This window comes from Coregonus clupeaformis, chromosome 33 (assembly GCF_020615455.1).
Source record: "Coregonus clupeaformis isolate EN_2021a chromosome 33, ASM2061545v1, whole genome shotgun sequence".
NCBI lineage: Eukaryota > Metazoa > Chordata > Actinopteri > Salmoniformes > Salmonidae > Coregonus > Coregonus clupeaformis.
This window is the reverse complement of record NC_059224.1, coordinates 40,581,149-40,603,018: the sequence shown is the minus strand read 5'-3', so window position 1 is coordinate 40,603,018 and position 21,870 is coordinate 40,581,149. Positions and strand designations below refer to the sequence as shown.

Genomic DNA, 21,870 nt, shown 5'->3' with positions numbered 1-21,870 from the left:
TTTCTCATGGTCAGAGTCCTTTAGGTGTCGTTTGGCAAACTCCAAGCGGGCTGTCATGTGCCTTTTACCGAGGAGTGGCTTCCGTCTGGCACTCTACCATACAGGCCTGATTGGTGAAGTCCTGCAGAGATGGTTGTCCTTCTGGAAGGTTCTCCCATCTCCACAGAGGAACTCTGGAGCTCTGTCAGAGTGACCATCGGGTTCTTGGTCACCTCCCTGACCAAGGCCCTTCTCCCCCGATTGCTCAGTTTGGCCAGACGGCCAGCTCTAGGAAGAGTCTTGATGTTTCCAAACTTCTTCCATTTAAGAATGATGGAGGCCAATGTGTTCTTGGGGACATTCAATGCTGCAGAAATGTTTTGGTACCCTTCCCCAGATCTGTACCTCGACACAATCCTGTCTCGGAGCTCTACGGACAATTCCTTCGACCTAATGTCTTGGTTTTTGCTCTGGCATGCGCTGTCAACTGTGGGACCTTATATAAACAGTTGTGTGCCTTCCCAAATCATGTCCAATCAATTTAATTTACCACAGGTGGACTCCAATCAAGTTGTAGAAACATCTCAAGGATGATCAATGGAAACAGGATGCACCAGAGTTCAATTTCGAGTCTCATTGCAAAGGGTCTGAATACTTATGTAAAGAAGGTATTTCAGTTTCTGTTTTTGTTGTTTTGCTAAAATTTCTAAAAACCTGTTTTTGCTTCGTCATTATGGGGTATTGTGTGTAGACTGATGAGGGAAAAACATTTATTTAACCAATTTTAGAACAAGGCTGTAACGTAACAAAATGTGGAAAAAGTCAAGAGGTCTGAATACTTTCCGAATGCACTATGTGCCAGTGTCTTTCTACTTTGGCCAACTCTTTTCTCATGGGCTTGTTTGGCAAGACCAGGAAGTGGGGTTGTTGAATGCAGAACCAGCCTGGCACCCTGAATGTTAGGAATGTGGGTAAGAGCATTGTGCCAGTAACCGAAAGGTCGCTGGTTCTAATCCCCGAGCCGACTAGGTGAAAAATCTGTTGATGTGCCCTTGAGCAAGGCACTTAACCCTAATTGCTTCTGTAAGTCGCTCTGGATAAGAGCGTCTGCTAAATGACTAAAATGTAAATGTAAATGAATGGATCCTTTAGTACAGGGGTAGTGACATGGTTGGATTCAATTCCATTTCAATTCAGATTTGGTTCAATTCTTTGAATTGAAATAGTATTGTCCCCAACACTGGTACTCAAGTCACAGCCTGGACGTCTGCAGTACTGCTGGTTTTCTGTTCTTCCTGGTAGTAAAATGATTGATTGACTGATTCATGGATTCATGTCACTGAATGGCCAGAGATGCCACTCACCTGGGTTGTGTTCATTTGGGCACACCATGGAAAACATTTCAAAACGTTTTTCAACAGAAAACACAAACAACCGTTGGTGCCAAATGAAATCGACCCTAGTGTTTCATGTCTGAATCAGTCCCTGATTAGAGGGGAAGGATGAAAACCAGCAGAGTGGTGGACCTCCAGGTCCAGATTTGACAGAGGGAGGTAGGGTTGGGACCAATTCCAATTCCATTTCAAATACGGAATTGACTGAATTGAAATATAATTGATTCCAACCCTGGTTGAGGGTCTATAGAAGGACTGTGGGTCAGTAGAGTAGTTTACTGGGGTCGCGTTCAGCGAGAATTTTACATAACATTCAGATAGAAATAGACATCCTTCTCTCTCAAGAGGGAATCGTGTCAACTCAATATATTTATATTTGCAACATTTTGGAACATTGCAACATCCTGAACGCAACCCAGGATCCATTCCATTGGGGAGCATCTGATAAGTTGAAATTGGGAGAATGGGAGAGCCAGGGTTTGGCTCAGTTCCATTTCGCTTCAGCCATTTCAGGGAATTGAATTGGAATTCAGCTCATGGATTGCTGGAAATGAGCCATTATTATTTCAATGGCAATTTTCCTGAGGCGACTGACTTTAAATGGAATTGAGCCCAAACCTTATTTACAATTAAAGCCTTGCAAGAGGCAAAAGGCCTCCTTGTGGGGATGGGGTATAAAAAATAAAAAAAACATACAAAAAAAAACAATGTAATACAAAATGGACAACACAGACCGAAGACACGTCCAAGACCAAGGAACTGAGTAATGAAATGACCTTTTTTTTCCCCCATGCTTGGTTCTAGTTTTTGGGACTTTTAGCATAAAACAAGATTGAGAGCTGAGTTTGTATGTGTTTTCATTCCGAGCCAGAAGAGAGGATAGATAAAATGGCAGTTTTCCTAAAATGGCTTTATAAATAAGAATGTACCAGTGTTTGAGCCTGCATGTTGCTAGTGATGTCCACCTGACAGCACTGTAGAAATTACAATGAGTTAGACGCCTCTGATTGGTGACAAAACAAAGGGCTGCATGATACACAGCGTCAAGAGCCTTCAGTGTAGAGCTTGAGTCTTGCACATAAATAGTATCACCATAGTACAAGAAAACTATTTTCTGGTGGCATAGGAAAACAAGCTTAGTGCCGGTAATAATACCAAATACGCAGCTTGAGTTTTACTTCAGTGCCTTGTTGCAAACAGGATGCATATTTTTGAATATTTGTATTCTGTACAGGCTTCCTTATTTTCACTCCGTCAATTAGGTTAGTATTGTGGAGTAAGTACAATGTTGTTGATCCATCCTCAGTTTTCTCCTATCACAGCCATTAAACTCTGTTTAAGCAAATTTTTACTCCTAAACTTATTTAGGCTTGCCATAACAAGGGGTTGAATACTTATTGACTCAAGACATTTCAGCTTTTCAGTTTTTATTATTAATAAATAAAATAAAATAAACATAATTCCACTTGGAAAATATGGGGTATTGTGTGTAGGCCAGTGACCAAAAAATCTCTATTTAATCAATTTTAAATTCAGGCTGTAACATAACAAAATGTGGAAAAAGTCAAGGCACTCGTTCACAAACCACTCCAGAGCATGACAAACCGTATGGTCCACACTGTCAAACGCCTTTGACAAGTCTATCGATACAGATACACAGATTCTTATCCAGAGCACAGTGAATATCATTCAAAACCCTCAAAGTTGCTGTGACAGCGCAGTGGCTAGACCTGAAACCTGATTGCATCCCACTCAAAATATTGTTTTCCTGGAGGTAGGCCTTAAGCTGCTTATTGACCAGGGACTCCAATACCTCTGCCAGAACAGACTATTTAGATGTGGGCCGATAGTTATTCAGAAGAGTGTGATCACCTCCTTTCAAAAGAGTTTGGACAAATGCTGATTTCCACAACTTGGGGATTTCATTCTAGGGTGAGCTTAAAGATGCATGTTAACTCATCCTACTAAAACTTGAAAGCATTTTACAGGACAGTACTCATCCCCTTGACTCAAAATTCAGTCACAGCAGCAGCCGGACAAGGGGAAAGAGACTTCTTCAAAAGAAAATTAAAACTCATAGATATGGGGAATCTTTTATTCCGACAGCCATTAGACTGTATAATAGATAGTCTGTTGGTTCCTCGAGTATACAGCATTTTGCACTTTCACTTTAAATGTGTAGCTATAGCACTTTGAATTAATTATTTTGTGTAGTTTCTGTGTTTATGTACTGTCTTTTTAAGCACATTACCAAATTAATTTCCCCCTGGTGGGATAATAAAGTTGATCTGAATCGAAAGGAGGCACAATGATGTCTGCAGCTAATTGTAGTAGGCGTGAGTCTAGATCATCAGAGCCAGGGGATTTTTTATTTTTTACATCAATTGCTTTCAGGGCTCTACGCACCTCTGAGACAGAGAAGGGCGAGAAGGAGAACCTGGAGAAGGAGTGCTTGGGAGTGTCAGGTAATTTCACAGGTGTGCAAATGTTGACCTTTAAGCCTATCAAATAATATGCCTGCATCAAGAGAATGTTGATTAAAAGAGTTCAGAATAAAGGTTCTCAATTACCACCTGTGAGTCAACTAGCAGCTGTTTAGGGAGCTGTGCATCTCCTTTGCACTATAAACTTTTCAAAAATGTTGAAGGATTATTCAGATTATCAGCAGTTGATTTGAGATAGTGGTCTGCTTTCAGCTTTCGGGTCATAGCCACACCCTGATTCCGAAGGCGTTTAAAAGCCATCCAACCATCAGCTGAATCAGACCTTCTTGCTTTAGCCCACAAAGCATTCCGTTTCCTTATGATTTTAGCTAGTTCATCTGAGAACCAAGGGTTGTCTCTGCCTTTAATTCTGTATTGTTTGAAAGGTAAATGCTTGTTGCATACATCCTGGAATGCTTTATGGAAGTAGGAAAAGGCTAATTCAACATCAAGGATGAATTCAACTCTATTCCAGGCAAAGTAAAAAACAATGTATAAAACCCTGAGTATCAAACTGCTTCCAGTTTATTTTCATGATGATACGTGGAGGCAGTTTAGGAATTTTACAATCCCTCACACAGGCAGCAGCACAGTGATCACTTATATAATTTGAAGCAGAAGCATTAAAATGATGTGGATGTTAGTTAAATTAAGATCAATCAATGAGGATTTTAGAGGACACTGCATTCAACCTTGTTACATTGTTAACAACAATGGCGGTCAGTTCCGTTTAAGATGAGGGCGGACGATTATTTTTTAAAAATGTGCATGGCCTTATTTCTATTACAGCATATTGGATGACTGTCATTCATATTCCATTCACCCAGCTCAATGTAACATTCATAGGTTGAGGCTACTACGTGACACTCTAAATTTCCCTATCCCCATCATGAGGTTGCTACAACCTAGCCTATGAATAAAATTTTACAACGTACAGTGCCTTGCAAAAGTTTTCATCCCCCTTGGCGTTTTTCCAATTTTGTTGCATTACATCCTGTAATTTAAATTGATTTTTATTAGGAATTCATGCAATGGACATACACAAAATAGTCCAAATTGGTGAAGTGAAATGAAAAAAATAACTTGTTTCAAAAAATTTGAAAAAATAAATAACGGAACAGTGGTGCGTGCATATATTCAACCCCTTTGCTATGAAGCCCCTAAATAAGATCTGGTGCAACCAATTACCTTCAGAAGTCACATAATTAGTTAATTAAAGTCCACCTGTCACATGATCTGTCACATGATCTCAGTATATATATATATATATATATATATATATATATATATATATCAACATACATACATACATACACACACACACACACACCTGTTCTGAAAGGACCCAGAGTCTGCAACACCACTAAGCAAGGGGCACCACCAAGCAAGGGGCACCACCAAGACCAAGGAGCTCTCCAAACTGGTCAGGGACAAAGTTGTGGAGAAGTATAGATCAGGGTTGGGTTATAACATTTTAAAAAATCGGAAACTTTGAACATATCACGGAGTACCATTAAATCCATTATTAAAAAATAGAAAGAATATGGCACCACAACAAACCTGCCAAGAGAGGGCTGCCCACCAAAACTCACGGACCAGGCAAGGAGGGCATTAATCAGAGAGGCAACAAAGAGACCAAAGATAACCCTGAAGGAGCTGCAAAGCTCCACAGCGGAGATTGGGGTATCTGTCCATAGGACCACTTTAAGCCGTACACTCCACAGAGCTGGGCTTTATGGAAGAGTGGCCAGAAAAAAGCCATTGCTTAAAGAAATAAATAAGCAAACACATTTGGTGTTCGCAAAAAGCCATGTGGGAGACTCCCCAAACATATGGAAGAAGGTACTCTGGTCAGATGAGACTAGAATTGAGCTTTTTGGCCATCAAGGAAAACGCTATGTCTGGCGCAAACCAAACACCTCTCATCACCCCGAGAACACAATCCGCTGTGGGGATGTTTTTCCATCGGCAGGATCTGGGAAATTGGTCAGAATTGAAGGAATGATGGATGGCGCTTAATCCAGGGAAATTCTTCAGGGAAACCTGTTTCAGTCTTCTAGAGATTTGAGACTGGGACGGAGGTTCACCTTCCAGCAGGACAATGACCCTAAGCATACTGCTAAAGCAACACTCAAGTGGTTTAAGGGGAAACATTTAAATGTCTTGGAATGGCCTAGTCAAAGCCCAGACCTCAATCCAACTGAGAATCTGTGGTATGACTTAAAGATTGCTGTACACCAGCGGAACCCATCCAACTTGGAAGGAGCTGGAGCAGTTTTGCCTTGAAGAATGGGCAAAAATCCCAGTGGCTAGATGTGCCAAGCTTATAGAGACATACCTCAGGAGACTTGCAGCTGTAATTGCTGAAAAAGGTGGCTCTACAAAGAATTGACTTTGGGGAGGTGAATAGTTATGCATTCTCAAGTTCTGTTATTTTGTCTAATTTCTTGTTCTTGTCTAATATTTTGCATCTTCAAAGTGGTAGGCATGTTGTGTAAATCAAATGATACAACCTGGAATTAAAATGGGTTTTGTAAGGCAACAAAATAGGAAAAATGCCAAGGGGGGTGAATACTTTCGCAAGCCAGTGCATTCGGAAAGTATTCAGACCCCTTGACTTTGTCCACATTTTGTTACATTTCAGCCTTATTCTAAAATTGATTAAATTATTTTCTTTCCTCATCAATCTACATACAATACCCCATAATGACAAGGCAAAAACAGGTTTTTAGATTTTTTTGTAAATGTATTAACAATAAATAACAGAAATACCTTACTTACAATTGAAGTCGGAAGTTTACATACACCTTAGCCAAATACATTTAAACTCAGTTTTTCACAATTCCTGACATTTAATCCTTGTAAAAGTTCCCTGTCTTAAGTCAGTTAGGATCACCACTTTATTTTAAGAACGTGAAATGTCAGAATAATAGTAGAGAGAATGATTTATTTCAGCTTTAATTTATTTTACCACATTCCCAGTGGGTCAGAAGTTTACATACACTCAATTAGTATTTGGTAGCATTGCCTTTAACTTGTTTAACTTGGGTCAAACGTTTTGGGTAGCCTTCCACAAACTTCCCACAATAAGTTGGTTGAGTTTTGGCCCATTCCTCCTGACAGAACTGGTGTAACTGAGTCAGGTTTGTAGGCTTCCTTGCTCGCACACGTTTTTTTCAGTTCTGCCCACAAATTTTCTATAGGATTGAGGTCAGGGCTTTGTGATGGCCACTCCAATACCTTGACTTTGTTGTCCTTAAGCCATTTTGCCACAACTTTGGAAGTATGGTTGGGGTCATTGTCCATTTGGAAGACCCATTTGGGACCAAGCTTTAACTTCCTGACTGATGTCTTGAGATGTTGCTTCAATATATCCACATAATTGTCGATATAGGACTCATTTTACTGTGGATATAGATAATTTTGTACCTGTTTCCTCCAGCATCTTAACAAGGTCCTTTGCTGTTGTTCTGGGATTTATTTGCACTTTTCGCACCAAAGTACGTTCATCTCTAGTAGACAGAACGCGTCTCCTTCCTGAGTGGTATGACGGCTGGGTGGTCCCATGGTGTTTATACTTGCGTACTATTGTTTGTACAGATGAACGTGGTACCTTCAGGCGTTTGGATATTGCTCCCAAGGATGAACCAGACTTGTGGAGGTCTACAAATTTTTTCTTTAGATTTTCCCATGACGTCAAGCAAAGAGGCACTGAGTTTGAAGGTAGGCCTTGAAATACATCCACAGGTACACCTCCAATTGACTCAAATTATGTCAATTTGCCTATCAGAAGCTTCTAAAGCCATGACATCATTTTCTGGAATTTTCCAAGCTGTTTAAAAGGCACAGTCAACTAAGTGTATGTAAACTTCTGACTTCAACTGTACATACCAATTCATATCCTTTGCTATGAGACTCAAAATTGAGCTCAGGTGCATCTTGTTTCCATTGATCATCCTTGAGATGTTTCTACAACTTGATTGGAGTCCACCTGTGGTACATTCAATTGATTGGACATTATTTGGAAAGACACACACGTCTATATAAGGTCCCACAGTTGACAGTGCATGTCAGAGCAAAAACCAAACTATGAGGTCGAAGGAATTGTCTGTAAAGCTCCGAGACAGGATTGTGTCGAGGCACAGATCTGGGGAAGGGTACCAAAAAAATGCCTGCAGCATTGAAGGTCCCCAAGAACAAAGTGGTCTCCATCATTCTTAAATGGAATAAGTTTGGAAACACCAAGACTCTTCCTAGAGCTGGCCGCCCGGCCAAACTGAGCAATCGGGGGAGAAGGGCCTTGGTCAGGGAGGTGACCAAGAACCCGATGGTCACTCTGACAGAGCTCCACAGTTCCTCTGTGGAGATTGGAGAAACTTTCCAGAAGGACAACCATCTCTGCAGCACTCCACCAATCAGTCCAGAAACATGGTTAAGTACCAAAATAACAATCCAGACATGTAAATGTAAGCGTGCGGTTTCTCCCATGTCGAATTAGAAAAATGCACCGAGTTCTCCACTGCAATAGCGGGGCAAGCTAAATGCATCATCCTCAGTGTAAGAGTAAAGGGTAGACAATAGCAACATGTTCCTTTGTAGCCTATCAATCAATGTGAGAAATAACCATAAAAAGTTATCGGATCTAAAAAATTAGGCCTATGAGGTTGCACACTAACCTCAAATAGGCCTAAGCTACACTAAAATAACAATAAAGGCCAAGTAATACAACTCTAAATGCATACAAGTTCCCAAGTAAAAGTCCACAAAAGTCCACAGGCTAAAGATACAATTTGGATCAGAGACCGCAGTGTGTGCATGCTGGAGCAGTGAGCGAAGCTCGGGGGAGAAGGGGGCAAGGGTACCTGTACCAGACAAGAGGGGAGCAGGCCTGGGTAGTCAGGAGCAGACCGAAAGGTGGGTGGCAAGCAGTGCAGCACACCACGGGAGTAGCCTAGGTATCACACCCGCTTGGGAGAGGCTTGTGTCGGTAGGACAGGAGGCTTTCAACCAACCAGGTGCGTGGTGGAGGAGCATTCAGCAATGGAACCGGAGTGATTTATATGTTTGCTTTCTCCAATAAATGAAAAGATAGAGGATATTTTATATAGCCAAGTTACTTGTTGACTATGTAGTGGGCAGTAATATTTTATATGTGAATATACAGTATATTAAATATAAATCACATGTGACTCATAATAGTCCTTTGGCATTGTTCTTTGTTCCTGGACCATTTTCCATGCAACTCCAGGTGACAGAGAACACCTAAATTAGGTCCGAGCCTACAATTATATCAAAAAATTACCAGAGTATTTGGAATGATTATAACAAAAACAAACTGAAGCACACGAGGCACACGAGTTCAGCTGCTGTCTTGGTGGGAGTGGGCCCTCTATGGAGCTAGAGATGGATCGACTGGGGAAGGCAGGTGGGTAGCCAGGAGGGTACAAGGTGGTTGGATGAGTAAGAGTGTGTGTGTGCGTGTGTAAGTGTTCGCATCGGTGCACATGCTTAGACACGCTAAGCTACCCCTTGGTATCCAAATAAAGGGAAAGGGGGATACCTAGTCAGTTGCACAACTGAATGCATTCAACCGAAATGTGGTCTTGCGCATTTAACCCAACCCCTCTGAATCAAGAGAGGTACGGGGGGATATAGCTAGCTAGTTGCACTTTAAAAGCATGTTGCCTACGTAGGGTGAAGTGCTTAAGGGATACACACACTGGCCTGCCTTAAGGTGTGCTTAGCTGTAATAGACACTATTTAGGGAATAGGGTATCATTTGGGACACGGTTTTATTATTCCCCTGGGTGATGTGGTACTGTACAAAAAGGACTAGAATTAAGTTGCCCCTAGACACTGATCTAAGGTTAGTTTTAGATAAATAGAAAAATGTACACAAATATACACACTCACGGACACACACACAAAGAATGCTCACACAGACGTGATGTGAGTGGTAGGACTACCTTTTGCTGTTTAATTAATTATGTCTGTTTCTTCAGCACAGGGAGATGAGTGTGTGTACAGACAGGACTATGGAGGAGGGATAGGTGTGTGAGGATGTGTGTGTGTGTGTGTGTGTGCGCGTCTAGAAGTGGGAAATCTACTTCAGCGGATGGAAGAGGTGTGTGTTTGCGCGCACGTATATCAGTGTGTGCATGTACGCCTGCGTGTGGGTGACCACATGAAGGTGCTGTGTTCAAACCTTGCATCCCATACATCTCCACAGATAAAAACCAGGCAGGAGTGACGTAAAGAAGGAAAGAGTCCTTGCGAGGGGGTGGACGGCCAAGTACAATAAGTAGTAAGCGTAAGACATATTTACATTTTGGGCATCCTCCCTCACCTCAAGTGTGCCGCGCTTGGATGGGTTGAGCACCAGGAAGCGCTTGAGGAGGTTTTCGCAGTCGGTGGACATGTAGAAAGGGATACGGTATTTACCCCTTAGAACACGCTCTCTCAGCTCCTATAGGGGGAGATAGAGAGGAGAGGTTAAAAGGTGGTGTCGGGGGTTAGAGGTCAGGGTCAGTTAGTGGACATGTAGAAAGGGATACAGTATTTCCCCCCCTAAAACACGCTCTCTCAGCTCCTATAGGGGGAGATAGAGAGGAGAGGTTAAAGGCAGGGTTGGAAGTTTAGAAGTCAGGGGTCAGTCGGTGGACATGTAGAAAGGGATACAGTATTTCCCCCCCTAAAACACGCTCTCTCAGCTCCTATAGGGGGAGATAGAGAGGAGAGGTTAAAGGCAGGGTTGGAAGTTTAGAAGTCAGGGGTCAGTCGGTGGACATGTAGAAGGGGATACAGTATTTCCCCCTCAGACAACACTCTTTCAGCTCCTACAGAGGATATATAGACCCTTTGTCCCAATTCTCAACCTGTCTCCCAAAGTGTGCAAACATGCACTCTTCCCCACGCAGTTGGCATGTTAGGCAAGTGTAAGCATGGACTAGATGGCGTTTCCACCATTCTTACACCAGTCCTTTCCTTAGAAAGCAAGTGCACATTTAGGTCAGATGGGTAGCAAACTGGGCCATAAGAGTGGAGGCCAGGGTTAAAGGTTAAACACACATACAAACACACCTTCAGGTTCTGACCGTCGAAGGGCAGTGACCCTGACACAAGCGTGTACAGTATGACCCCCAGGCTCCAGACGTCCACCTCAGGCCCGTCATACTTCTTCCCCTGGAACAGCTCCGGGGCGGCGTAGGGCGGGGAGCCGCAGAACGTGTCCAGCTTACTGCCCATGGTGAACTCGTTACTAAAGCCAAAGTCTGCAATCTTGATGTTCATGTCAGCGTCCAGGAGTAGGTTCTCAGCCTGGTGGGGGGGGGGGTGAGGAGGGGTGGAAGTGGGTGTTTATTTGTGTGCTATATATTCAGTGATGTGAAACGCTGAACATTGTTGTTTCTAATTTTAAAAAAGGGGGATGTAGATGGGTCGGTTTTACACCGGGACTAGTGAACTTTAAGTGGGGTGTGCGGGGACATCATTCAGTGTGACACAAGACGTAGATCCCGTGTGGCTTAGTTGGTAGAGCATAGCGCTTGCAATGCCAGGGTTGTGGGTTCGATTCCCACGGGGGACAAGTACGAAAAATGTATCCACTCACTACTGTAAATCGCTCTGGATTATCGTGTCTGCTAAATGACTCAAATGTAAATGTAGGAGATACTAATAGCGAAGTAAACATTGGATATTTACATGGGCAGTAACGTTGTCAGACTCTCTCAGTCACCCACACTTTACAGTCTTGAATGTTGCAGGTAGAAAAAGAATGAATAGAGCCGACACGATTCACAATTGTTCTGGCAATAATATAATATATGTTTTACACGATACATTTATATCGGTACGCTCTGTAACATTACATCCTCCTGAACAGGACACAGGTCTCGTGACATGCCTATGGATCTCTTCAAATGAGCCATTTGTTGTTATGAATGACAACAACAAGTTATATCAGGTAATAATGCACACAATAATAATAATAATAATAATAATAATAATAATAATAATAATAGGCACTTCTAATGCACTAATAAATAAGTGCGTTCACAGTATAATAAGAAATAAGAACTAGAAGGGAAACAGTTCAAATTCCTTTTACCCTTCAATACTGCAAGTAATGTAGTATTGCCTACTTTCACTCAGCATACAAAATGGCTGGGATTGTCTTCAGCTCTTCAAAAAGATATGGCCGAATGAATCTTACATGAAATAGAGAGGAGACGCCATTTTGGAAAGAAATTATTAAGCTATACCGTTCAGTAACACCAAAGGCACATGCAATGTGGAGGATACATCAAAATGTATATTTTTAATTAAATATAAATAGTTTCTAAATAGTTTTTTCTGGGATTCCATTGAAGTGCCTGGGTCAAACCCCTCTTGGTTCACTTACAGTTCAGAGAGAGAGATGGAGAGAGGGAAGGAGGGGGGACACAAAAAAGCACAGTTGTCAGTTTAAATTGGGCAAGGAGAGAGGGACAAGAGAGAGCGAGAGAGAGCGAGAGAGATGGGGAGCTCGGGGAAAGAGAAAGATATTAAGAGAGGAGAGAGATACAGAAGGGAGAAATGGAAAGGGAGAGCGAGAGGGGTTGACAAGAGGGAGAGAAGGATGGTAAAAGAGAAACGGAGGGGGAAGAGAAAGGGAGCACAGGCATAGAATGAGCGCACATTGCCACCTACTTGCTCCCTGACATGGTATCCAACATCTTTCTTTCTTCTTGTTTCTACCACTCTCCCTCTTCGTTTGTCTATCCAACTCTTTGTTCCTTCCTCCCACTTTCTCCCTCTCTCTGTTACTCTCCCTCTATCTTGTGCAAATGCATAATTTAGGCCATGTCATCGTGGAAACCGAGCGTGTAATGCCCTGTAGAGACTACTACAGTATGTCACACACCCCTCTGGGGGATGGTAACACAACATCCCGTGTCGTAGCAGGTGAGAGGATGTAGATGGGAGGTGGGAGGTGATAATGAACAGTGTTTCTCCCATGGCTGTGAAGGGGGGGGGTGTGTGTGCGCGTGTCATGGTACGTGTATGTGTGCCAGGGTACGTGTGTATGCGTGTGTGTACATAAAGCGTTCATTACCTTCAGGTCTCTGTGTACAATCTTTTTCTGATGGCAGTACTGCACAGCTGACACAATCTAGAAAGGAATGGACCAAAACCATAGAATTAGAAGTTAGAACACATTATTAGACAGTTTATCCGTTTTTATAAAAGTTATTATAACTACAGTTTGACATGTGACAGAGGAGCTTGAGGTTCATTTGGGACTGGTCAACACTGTCTGGTGTGTGTGTGGGTAATACATTGTTATTTTATTCATTTACCAGATTTTTTGTTTTGGTCATTTTTGCCTCTCCTTAATTAATTAATTAATAATAGGCCTACTGCTCATGCCAATAACCTCCCCTTTCGTTATGCAAATATCCAAAGTCCTTCACCCACTATCTAGTATCTTTAGAGATCCATAACACTGTATTATACGTATAAATGCATGTACTGGTATAATACATATAATCATACAAAAATGATACACAGCGTCTATGAATTTAAGACATGTACTGGTTCCTCTCCCCTGCTATCCTCCTCTTTTATCCCATCCATATTTTCTCCTATCTTCCTTTCTCTTTCTCCCTCTCCCCTCCCCCCCCCCCCGCCCAATTCTCCTAGCTCCCTGTCCACAGCTCTTACATCAAGTGACCCAGATATCAGGGGAGCCCCTGTATGGACTTACGGTAGACCCCCTTTCACTGAGTAGCGGGGGGGTTTGATCGGCTGAAAATTAAGGATGGCAAGGATGTTGGGGGGGGGGGGCTTGAAAGTGTGTTTGTGTGACACCCAGCCAGTGTGTCTTTGAACATGGGGTGTGTATGTTAGTGTATGTACGTGCGTGCGTATGTGTAGGGCTGAATCCAGTACGCTGCAGTACCTGTCTAAATTTAGCCCTGGCTTCCTTCTCCTTCATCCTCCCGTGAGCTACGAGGTAGTCAAAGACCTCCCCTGAAAGGAAGGCGGAGCGAGAGAGAGAGAGAGAGAAAGAGTGGGGGAGAGAGAGAGATCGAGTGAAGGGATAGAGAGAGACAGAGAGAGGGATAGAGAGAGACAGAGAGAGAGCAAGACCGAGAGAGAGAGAGATTTAAGTTAAACTTTGACTGAATAGATACATTCCAAAACTTCCTCTCAGTCCCCGAAATAATTTTTAATGTCTGGAACCCACCAACAAAGCATCAATTGCTAGTTAGGCTGCCTCATTTGTCCTAGGTAAGGCAATACTATGTCTTATAATAAAGTACTATGAATTTCAGGAGTCAGACCAACCCTCCTCCTGGAGAGCTACTGGTTGTGCAGGCTTTTGATCCAGCCCTGCCCTGCCCTCAAACACAGCTGATTCCACTAATAAGCAACTCATCAGGACCTTGATTGCCTGAAGCAGGTGAGTTAGCACAGGGCTGGGGCAAAAGCCTGCACGCCCAGTAGCTCTCCAAGAGAAGGGTGTCATACTTTAATAATCATAACCATAATACATGTATTTTATATTTATAAATGAGCTTTTCATGGATTATGCTCAAAGCATATTATAAATATGATAATGTACTATACTGTATGTCATATTACTAAGTAACTTACCTCCACTGGCATATTCCATCACCAGGTAGAGAGTTTTCTCAGTCTCTATCACCTCAAACAGTTTCACTGTGGGGGAAAGAAAGAGAGAGAGAGAGAGAGAGAAGAGAGAGCAGAGAGAGAGGGAGAGAGAGAGAGAGAGAGAGAGAGAGAGAGGGAGAGAGAGAGAGAGAGAGAGAGAGAGAGAGAGAGAGAGAGAGAGAGAGAGAGAGAGAGAGAGAGAGAGAGAGAGATAGATGGGAAATCACCAGCTAGCAGGCTAAATCACTTCCCATCTAATTGAATTGGAGCAGAGATGAGCACGACTCTCTTTCTCGCTTTCTAAATCACTATCTATTTCACTGTGTCTGTGGGTGCACTCCAGAATACACTAATTTTGCAGGATAAGGATAACTACAACATATTGATGTCTGGTACATTAACTTCTGCGGACGTTGAATTGCACAGATTTTGTGTACATGGAATGCACCCTGCTTGTCTGTCGGTCTGTCTGTCTGTTAGGGCTGCACAATTAATAAAATTCACATCGAAATTGCAATACTGACATGTGCAATATCCATATCGCAAGAAATGTATATGGCATGCAATATTTTGAAGAACGATGTTGCTTTCCACCTTGCTTCTTAATATAAATCATTCTATTTCTATGATTCCAACAGTTCACCCAAGTGTTTTGGTTTATATCAAGTCAAATAGCAATATTTGGTACAAAAATAAATAAATCGCAATTCGATTTTTTGCCCACATCGTACAGCCCTACTGTCTGTCTGTCTGTCATTCAGCCTCTTTCTCAACTGATCACTAAGCCCATGATTGGGAAAATTAGGAGTATTAGAGCTGAGATGGAACAAAACTGTGCGCTCCCTGGGTGTCCCCACCAAGAATGGAAACCCTGCTATTAATGTAAGAAGACTGAAAATATGGCCCAAAATTCACCTTGTTACTTTTACCAACATTTTGCATAATCTGAACATTTATGTATCTGCGTGCTTAAAATGTTGCTTTGGGCTACCTTGCATCCCGCCGAAGAAATTGTCTATGAGAGAAAGCCTCCAGATTTTGAGAGCATATGTCGGTGCCAGGCTCAATGGCAACATACTGTTCTGAAATGAGACCATAGCCAACTAATCCCACAGTCACTGTCTGTATCAGTTAGTCTCGTATCTCTCCCTCTGTCTTGCCATCTCCTTCAGTCTGTTTCTATTACTTCTTCTTTGTCTGTATCACTCAGTCTCTCTCCCTCTTAAATGGGTGTATACCTCTGTCTTTCCTTCAGTCTGTCCCTCTGTCGCTCGCTCTCCTTCATTGTCTATCACTCCGTCTCTCTCCCAATGTCTGTATCCCTCTGTCTCTCTTCCCCGCCTAAGGTGAGCATGTGCGCGGCCGGACACCTCCTCCAGGACTGCAGCGCAGAAAAAATGCCAGGCAAGAGATTGAACTTCACTGAGTTCGCGCCATTAGTTTGCATTATATAGATCAACGTTTTTTTCTGTGATTGAATCAACATGTCAGCCCCTTTCAATGCAACAAAACAAACCAATATCTAACTTTGCAAGATTGAGTCTGTGATTTTGTTGTAGGCAGAGCCAGAGCGCAATGGAGTAGAATTCTATTGGCAAGTGAAAGCGCTTTTCAGATCAGTTCAGTTCAGAGCGCGGAGACGCGTGTGTGCACATTTGTTGATATTCTTTGCTAATTAGAGAGTTATTAGCCCAGTTATAGATAAGTATAGGTCAGCAATTGGGAGTTACTGCTTCCTACAAGAGCACAAAACGTGTAGGCTACATTTCAAGCTGTCTTTGAAAAGCCAGTCAGGTAAAATATGCAAATAAGCCAATAGGCAGAGGGGTAGCTTACATTGTCTAATTCTCTGTATGGTAATAATAATTCATTTTATTTTGTAAAGTGGTTTCTTTCATCATACAACACAGTACAATGCAATTTACAGGTCCTATTTGGCCCATGGTGTTACCAACCAAGTAAAAAAATCATTAAAATGTCAAGCCCTTCATAATGTAAAAAGCATTTTTAAAAGTCTCATGCAATGTTGGCCTGCACTGAACCCCACATATAGGCTACTGTAGGCTATATTATAGAAATCAAAAAGCTATTTCCATGTGAAAATGTTATGGGATTTGTTCCATTGGTTTTGTTGGTAGGCCTACATTATACTCAAATTGCCACAATAGCCTAAAACTGTCTAAAACTGTAAGGGTACAGCCTCAGTGTTCACAAGAACTAAAATTTGCTCAGTGCCCCAAATAATTTGAGGGAACATTGCCCACCTCGTCTCTCACTTTTCTTGACCATTGTCATATTTTAACTCAATAAGCTTTATTGGTATTGCAATTTGAAATTCACTGAGGGCATATCTTCCCATCCCTCCCGTTCTCTTGATTAACTAACATCCTTTCTTTCGCCATATCACCCTCCTTCCCTCCCTGACCTACCTGGCTTGGGGAGGGAGAAAGTGGATCAGTGGAAGAGAGGAAGTTGAGCGTGAGAAGCACCAACAAAATGGCTTACCCCAGGCTTAACCAAACGATCGCCAAAATGTTTTACATTTTTAGTCATTTAGCAGACGCTCTTATCCAGAGCGACTAACAGTTAGTGAGTGCATAAATTTTTCATACCAACCATGCGCCGGCGGATTCAGACCACCAAAGGGGAGCCTGCTGGACAAGGCAAGGCGGGGCGATCACAAATCGGCTTTGTAGAGGACATTTCCCATTTTGTATATGAAACGTAAGACCAAAACATTCAAATAGAGGCTAACATCCAGGTTTTTCAACTCCTGTGCTGGAGAGCCACAGCGCGTGCAGGTTTTTGTTCGAGCCCAGAATTTATTACACACTTGATTCAAATAAATAATCAACGCATCCTGGTCTTCAATCTGGACCATTAGTTGATTCTGGTCTGTTAGTGCCGGGCTAGAGCATAAGCCTGCATACATACACTGCAACTCAGCTCTCCAGGAGGGAGTAGCCCTCCTATTGATATGAACAGAGAAAGGAAATATGTCATTGCCATGACGACTGGTACCACATCCCATGGCCTCTGACTTTTTGGGCTCTTTCCAGGTTTTCCTGAGAGGGCTGGTGTGTATGAGTGTGGACACACAGCAACACGGACACACACACACACACACACACACACACACACACAATCAGGCTAAAGATAGCCACAGGAGGAAGTGAAGTGCCATTCTCCAGTTCATTAGAATGAATGAGTGGGATTGGGAGGTAAAAAAAAGTATGAGGACACCTGCTCGTCGAACAACTCATTCCAAAAACATAGGTATTACTATGGAGTTGGTCCCGCCTTTCCTGCTATAACAGTCTCCACTCTTCTGGGAAGGCTTTCCACTAGATGTTGGAACATTCCTGTGGGGACTTTCTTCCATTCAGCCACAAGAGCATTAGTGAGGTCGGGCACTGACACAGTCGGCGTTCCAATTCATCCTAAAGGTGTTCGATGGGGTTGAGGTCAGGGCTCTGTGCAGGCCAGTTAAGTTCTTCCACAACGATCTCGACAAACCATTTTTGTATGGACCTCGCTTTGTGCACAGGGGCATTGTCATATGTTCTTGTGTTGTTTTTTAAGCATTGCTAAGTGTAAAAAATAAAAAGTGTATTTTTTGCTGTACGGTAAACTAAGTAGGTAGCTAGTTAAGTTTAGCTATAAATTAAATCCGACTGAGTTGAAATCAACTTGTCCCAAACACGTATGGGCACACATTGTTATGAGGATTTCCAGAAGTGAGTCAGTATGTCAGTGATACACTTACCAATGTTTGGATGGTTTAGAATCTTCATTATTCGGACTTCTCTGAAGAGCTGAAGACAGAGTGAGAAAAGAAAGACGTTTAGAAGAAGTGAGACATTTTCTTTCCTCCAGACATTTAGAAGAACAGGTACATCACTGGTGACATTCTCTGGTTGTGAGGGGGATAGTATAGGCCAATATTGGACAATAAAACTAAAGTATGTACTATAATACAGGCTTCCACACATACTCTCACAACACACACAATCACATTACTTTTTTCATTGTTATTGGTAACTTCCAGTCCCCCCCCTCATACCGCCCCTAAAACAATCTCACTTCCCACAAGTTACTTCCACATGAAAGCCCAGAACAACACAGACAGACAGAGAGAGAGAGCCTCCCAACTTTCCCAGACTATGACTTCCTGGTGAGTTTGGTAAACACTTCCTCTGCCTTTCTTTCCCTCTCCCTCTTTTCCTTTCCCTCCCTCTCTCGCTCTTTCTGTCATGAATGAAGGAGCAAGACAGTCTCTCGTTCCTGTAGCCGCCCACTGTGATGCTATTGGAGTATGGGGGTCTCAGGTGACCTTCTGACCCCGATCTCTCGTCATTGCCCTCGGATGTAGATGATCTGATTGGCCGGCTGTCAGCCGTGGTTTATGTCGCCCACACAAGACGGTAAGGGCTACCCTTGGAATTCCCCTCCCTACATCTATTCGCCTCTCTCCCTAAGAGAATACATTCAATGTAGCCAAAAATTATTGGGTCGGTCCCCTAGGAAACACATAACTCCTCCCTGGCATTTGCATTAGTTGTCATGTCAAACAACACTGTATTCAAAGTGCCCACTATTATATTATAACTATAGAATTAGAATAATCATTATATTTCCATAATGCCAACAGTTCACCAAAGTGTTTTGGTCTAAAATCACAAGTCTAACTGCAACATTTGGTTAAATATAAGGCCTATAACTGTGGAAATTATCTCAAATGAGTGCAGGAAATGCAGAAATTGACGAAAGTGCTGAAAATGATTTTGGATTGAATTGAACAGTATATAACAATCAAAATGGAGAAAGACCCATTGCAATCACTTAGAATGTATGTGGAATATGTTCCTGGATTCTTCTGATGGCATTGAGGAGTACACCACATCAGTCACTGGTTTCATCACCGCCTGGTATAGCAACTGATTTGATCTTACTGAAGCATGTGTGCACACCATTGTGCGCACAAACACACAGCTTCACTGACACACACACACACACACACACACACACACACACACACACACACACACACACACAGAACAGGTTCACACATGCAGCTTTCTTAGCTTTTCTTCTAGCTTCATCTTGCTAGTGATCATTCTCTGTCCATACCCGCAACTTATGTGAAAACATAAGAATGTGGCCCCTCAATCATTGAAACCCACCCTAGCAAATGAGAGATGGTGGGGTATGTAATCTTTTTAAACATTATTTGGCAGAACTTTATTCCACAGGACACCATTTAACCACAATTGACTTCCTGGTAATGTAAGACATCATATTTGGTTTTGAAACATTAATAAGAATACATAGATTTCTATGGAGTTTGGAGATCTCCCTGCCTAGACTAAATCTCCTGGGTCATGATCATTAGGCACCAAATGGTGTAAAACATACTAAATAGGTTATCCACCCTCTTTGCCCAGAGTGGGTAAAAACGCGCTTTGGTGATGAAATTTCAATTCCGTATGTTATAAAATACATTTATCAGGATAAATATGATTATTCATGTTCTGAATAGTTCAGTGGGGTCTTTAACATATCATTAACATTATATCCAAAAAGTCAGATTTCATAACATAATACATCCGATAATAAGCACAGAACTTTGTTGACATAGCTGTGCAGGTTTCTCGTAATAACTTGAGGATTTTACATTTTGTGGTCTTCGTCTTCAATGTTTCCGCGGGTCGCAGAAATCAAAATGAGCATGACACGAGCGGAATTAAATGTAAAAGGCTTTGAAAATAAAAAGTGTGTTATCCACTCAGTGCTCCGTTGATATTTCACAGACATTTTCGAAAAAGAACAGACATTTCGAATGAATATGAAAAGTGTATACTTAAATACTACATGTCGTCTCAAAATCGATATCAATCTTACCTCTATATTGTTTGATTTTCTGTGGATTTCAAGAAGAAAGATAAGTTCAATGGGAAAGTGAGCCTGTCAGGTAGCCAGTAAACACAATTCTTGCACAGAATCCAGCCTAGCTGACCCAATTTTCCAGATTTTTGACCACTTTTTTTTATCATTGATTTATTCACCCTAATTCTGCCCATCCTACAACGGTAAAAACTCCAATAACTTTTGAACTGATTATGATAGAGACTTGAGATTTGGACCATTGGTTTTCTCATATGAGTATCTACACAATTAAATTATTATTATTATTTTACCCATTGGTCAAAAGATGTGTTTCTTATTGGACACCATATACTGAAAAAGGGAGGTCCTACATGGACTTGTCCAATAAGAAACACTCATCTTGATTTTCCGTTGCAAATAGTTTTATTATTTTTTTACCCATTTTTCCAACCACGGTAAAGGAGGTGCAGCGCTTCATTGGCTTTGCCAATTACTATCGGAGGTTTATCCGGTGCTTTGGCAAGGTCGCAGCTCCAATCACCTCTCTGTTGAAGGGTGGGCCGTCCCGGCTCTGCTGGTCTGCTGAGGCTGACAGGGCTTTCAGTAACCTGAGGGCTCTGTTCACCTCAGCCCCGGAACTGGCCCATCCCGATCCATCATTGATGTTGTGAGCCATGACTAGCCTTTCAAAGCATTTCATGGCAACAGATGTGAGTGTTACAGGGTGATAGTCATTTAGACAGGTTACCTTGGCATTCTTGGGCACAGGGACTATGGTGGTCTGCTTGAAAAATTTAGGTATTACAGACTGGGTCAGGGAGAGGTTGAACAGCTGCTTAGCGCATGAGTATGCATCCTGAGTACACGTCCTGGTAATCAGTCTGAATGTTAACCAGTTTATTGGTCTTACATCGGCTACGGAGAGCGTGATCACACAGTCATCCGGAACAGCTGGTACTCTCATGCGTGGTTCAGTGTCACGTGCCTCGAAGTGAGCATAAGGCATTTAGCTCATCTGGTAGGTTCGCATCACTGTGCAGCTCGCTGCTTGGTTTCCCTTTGTAATCCGTGATAGTTTTCAAGCCCTGCCACATCAGATGAACGTCAGAGCCGGTGTAGTAGGATTTATTTAGCTCAGTGCGGATGTTGCCTGTAAGCCATAGTTTCTGGTTGGGATATGTACGTATGATCACTATGGGGATGACGCAGTCAGTGCACTTCTTAATGAAGCCGGTGACTGATGTGGTAAACTCCAATGCTATCGGATGAATCCCGGAACATATTCCAGTCTGTTCTAGCGAAACAGTCCTGTAGCTTAGCATCCGCTTCATCGGACCACTTCCTGTTTGAGTTGTTGCTTGCAAGCAGGAATCAGGAGGATACAGTTATGGTTAGATTTGGCAAATGGAGGTCGAAGGAGAGCTTTGCATGCGTTTCTGTGTGTGGAGTAACGGTGATCTAGAGTTTTTTCA

General features: G+C 42.4%; 1 protein-coding gene across 11 annotated transcripts in view; it reads right to left on the bottom strand.

Annotated features, from left to right (window-relative positions):
• LOC121549137 (MAP/microtubule affinity-regulating kinase 3-like) overlaps positions 1–21,870 on the bottom strand; it is a 96,525-nt gene that overhangs the window by 27,929 nt on the left and 46,726 nt on the right. For 6 of the 11 annotated variants that reach the window (XM_045210292.1, XM_045210291.1, XM_045210294.1 and 3 more), the window contains exons 4-9: positions 18,279–18,327; positions 14,495–14,560; positions 13,797–13,867; positions 12,951–13,007; positions 10,937–11,173; positions 10,182–10,322 (exon numbers count right to left, since the gene is read on the bottom strand). In XM_045210292.1, the coding sequence (XP_045066227.1) occupies positions 10,182–10,322; positions 10,937–11,173; positions 12,951–13,007; positions 13,797–13,867; positions 14,495–14,560; positions 18,279–18,327 (621 nt within the window). The remainder of the gene's footprint in view (positions 1–10,181; positions 10,323–10,936; positions 11,174–12,950; positions 13,008–13,796; positions 13,868–14,494; positions 14,561–18,278; positions 18,328–21,870) is intronic. The other 5 variants (XM_045210293.1, XM_045210298.1, XM_045210297.1 and 2 more) reach the window with 1 other exon arrangement.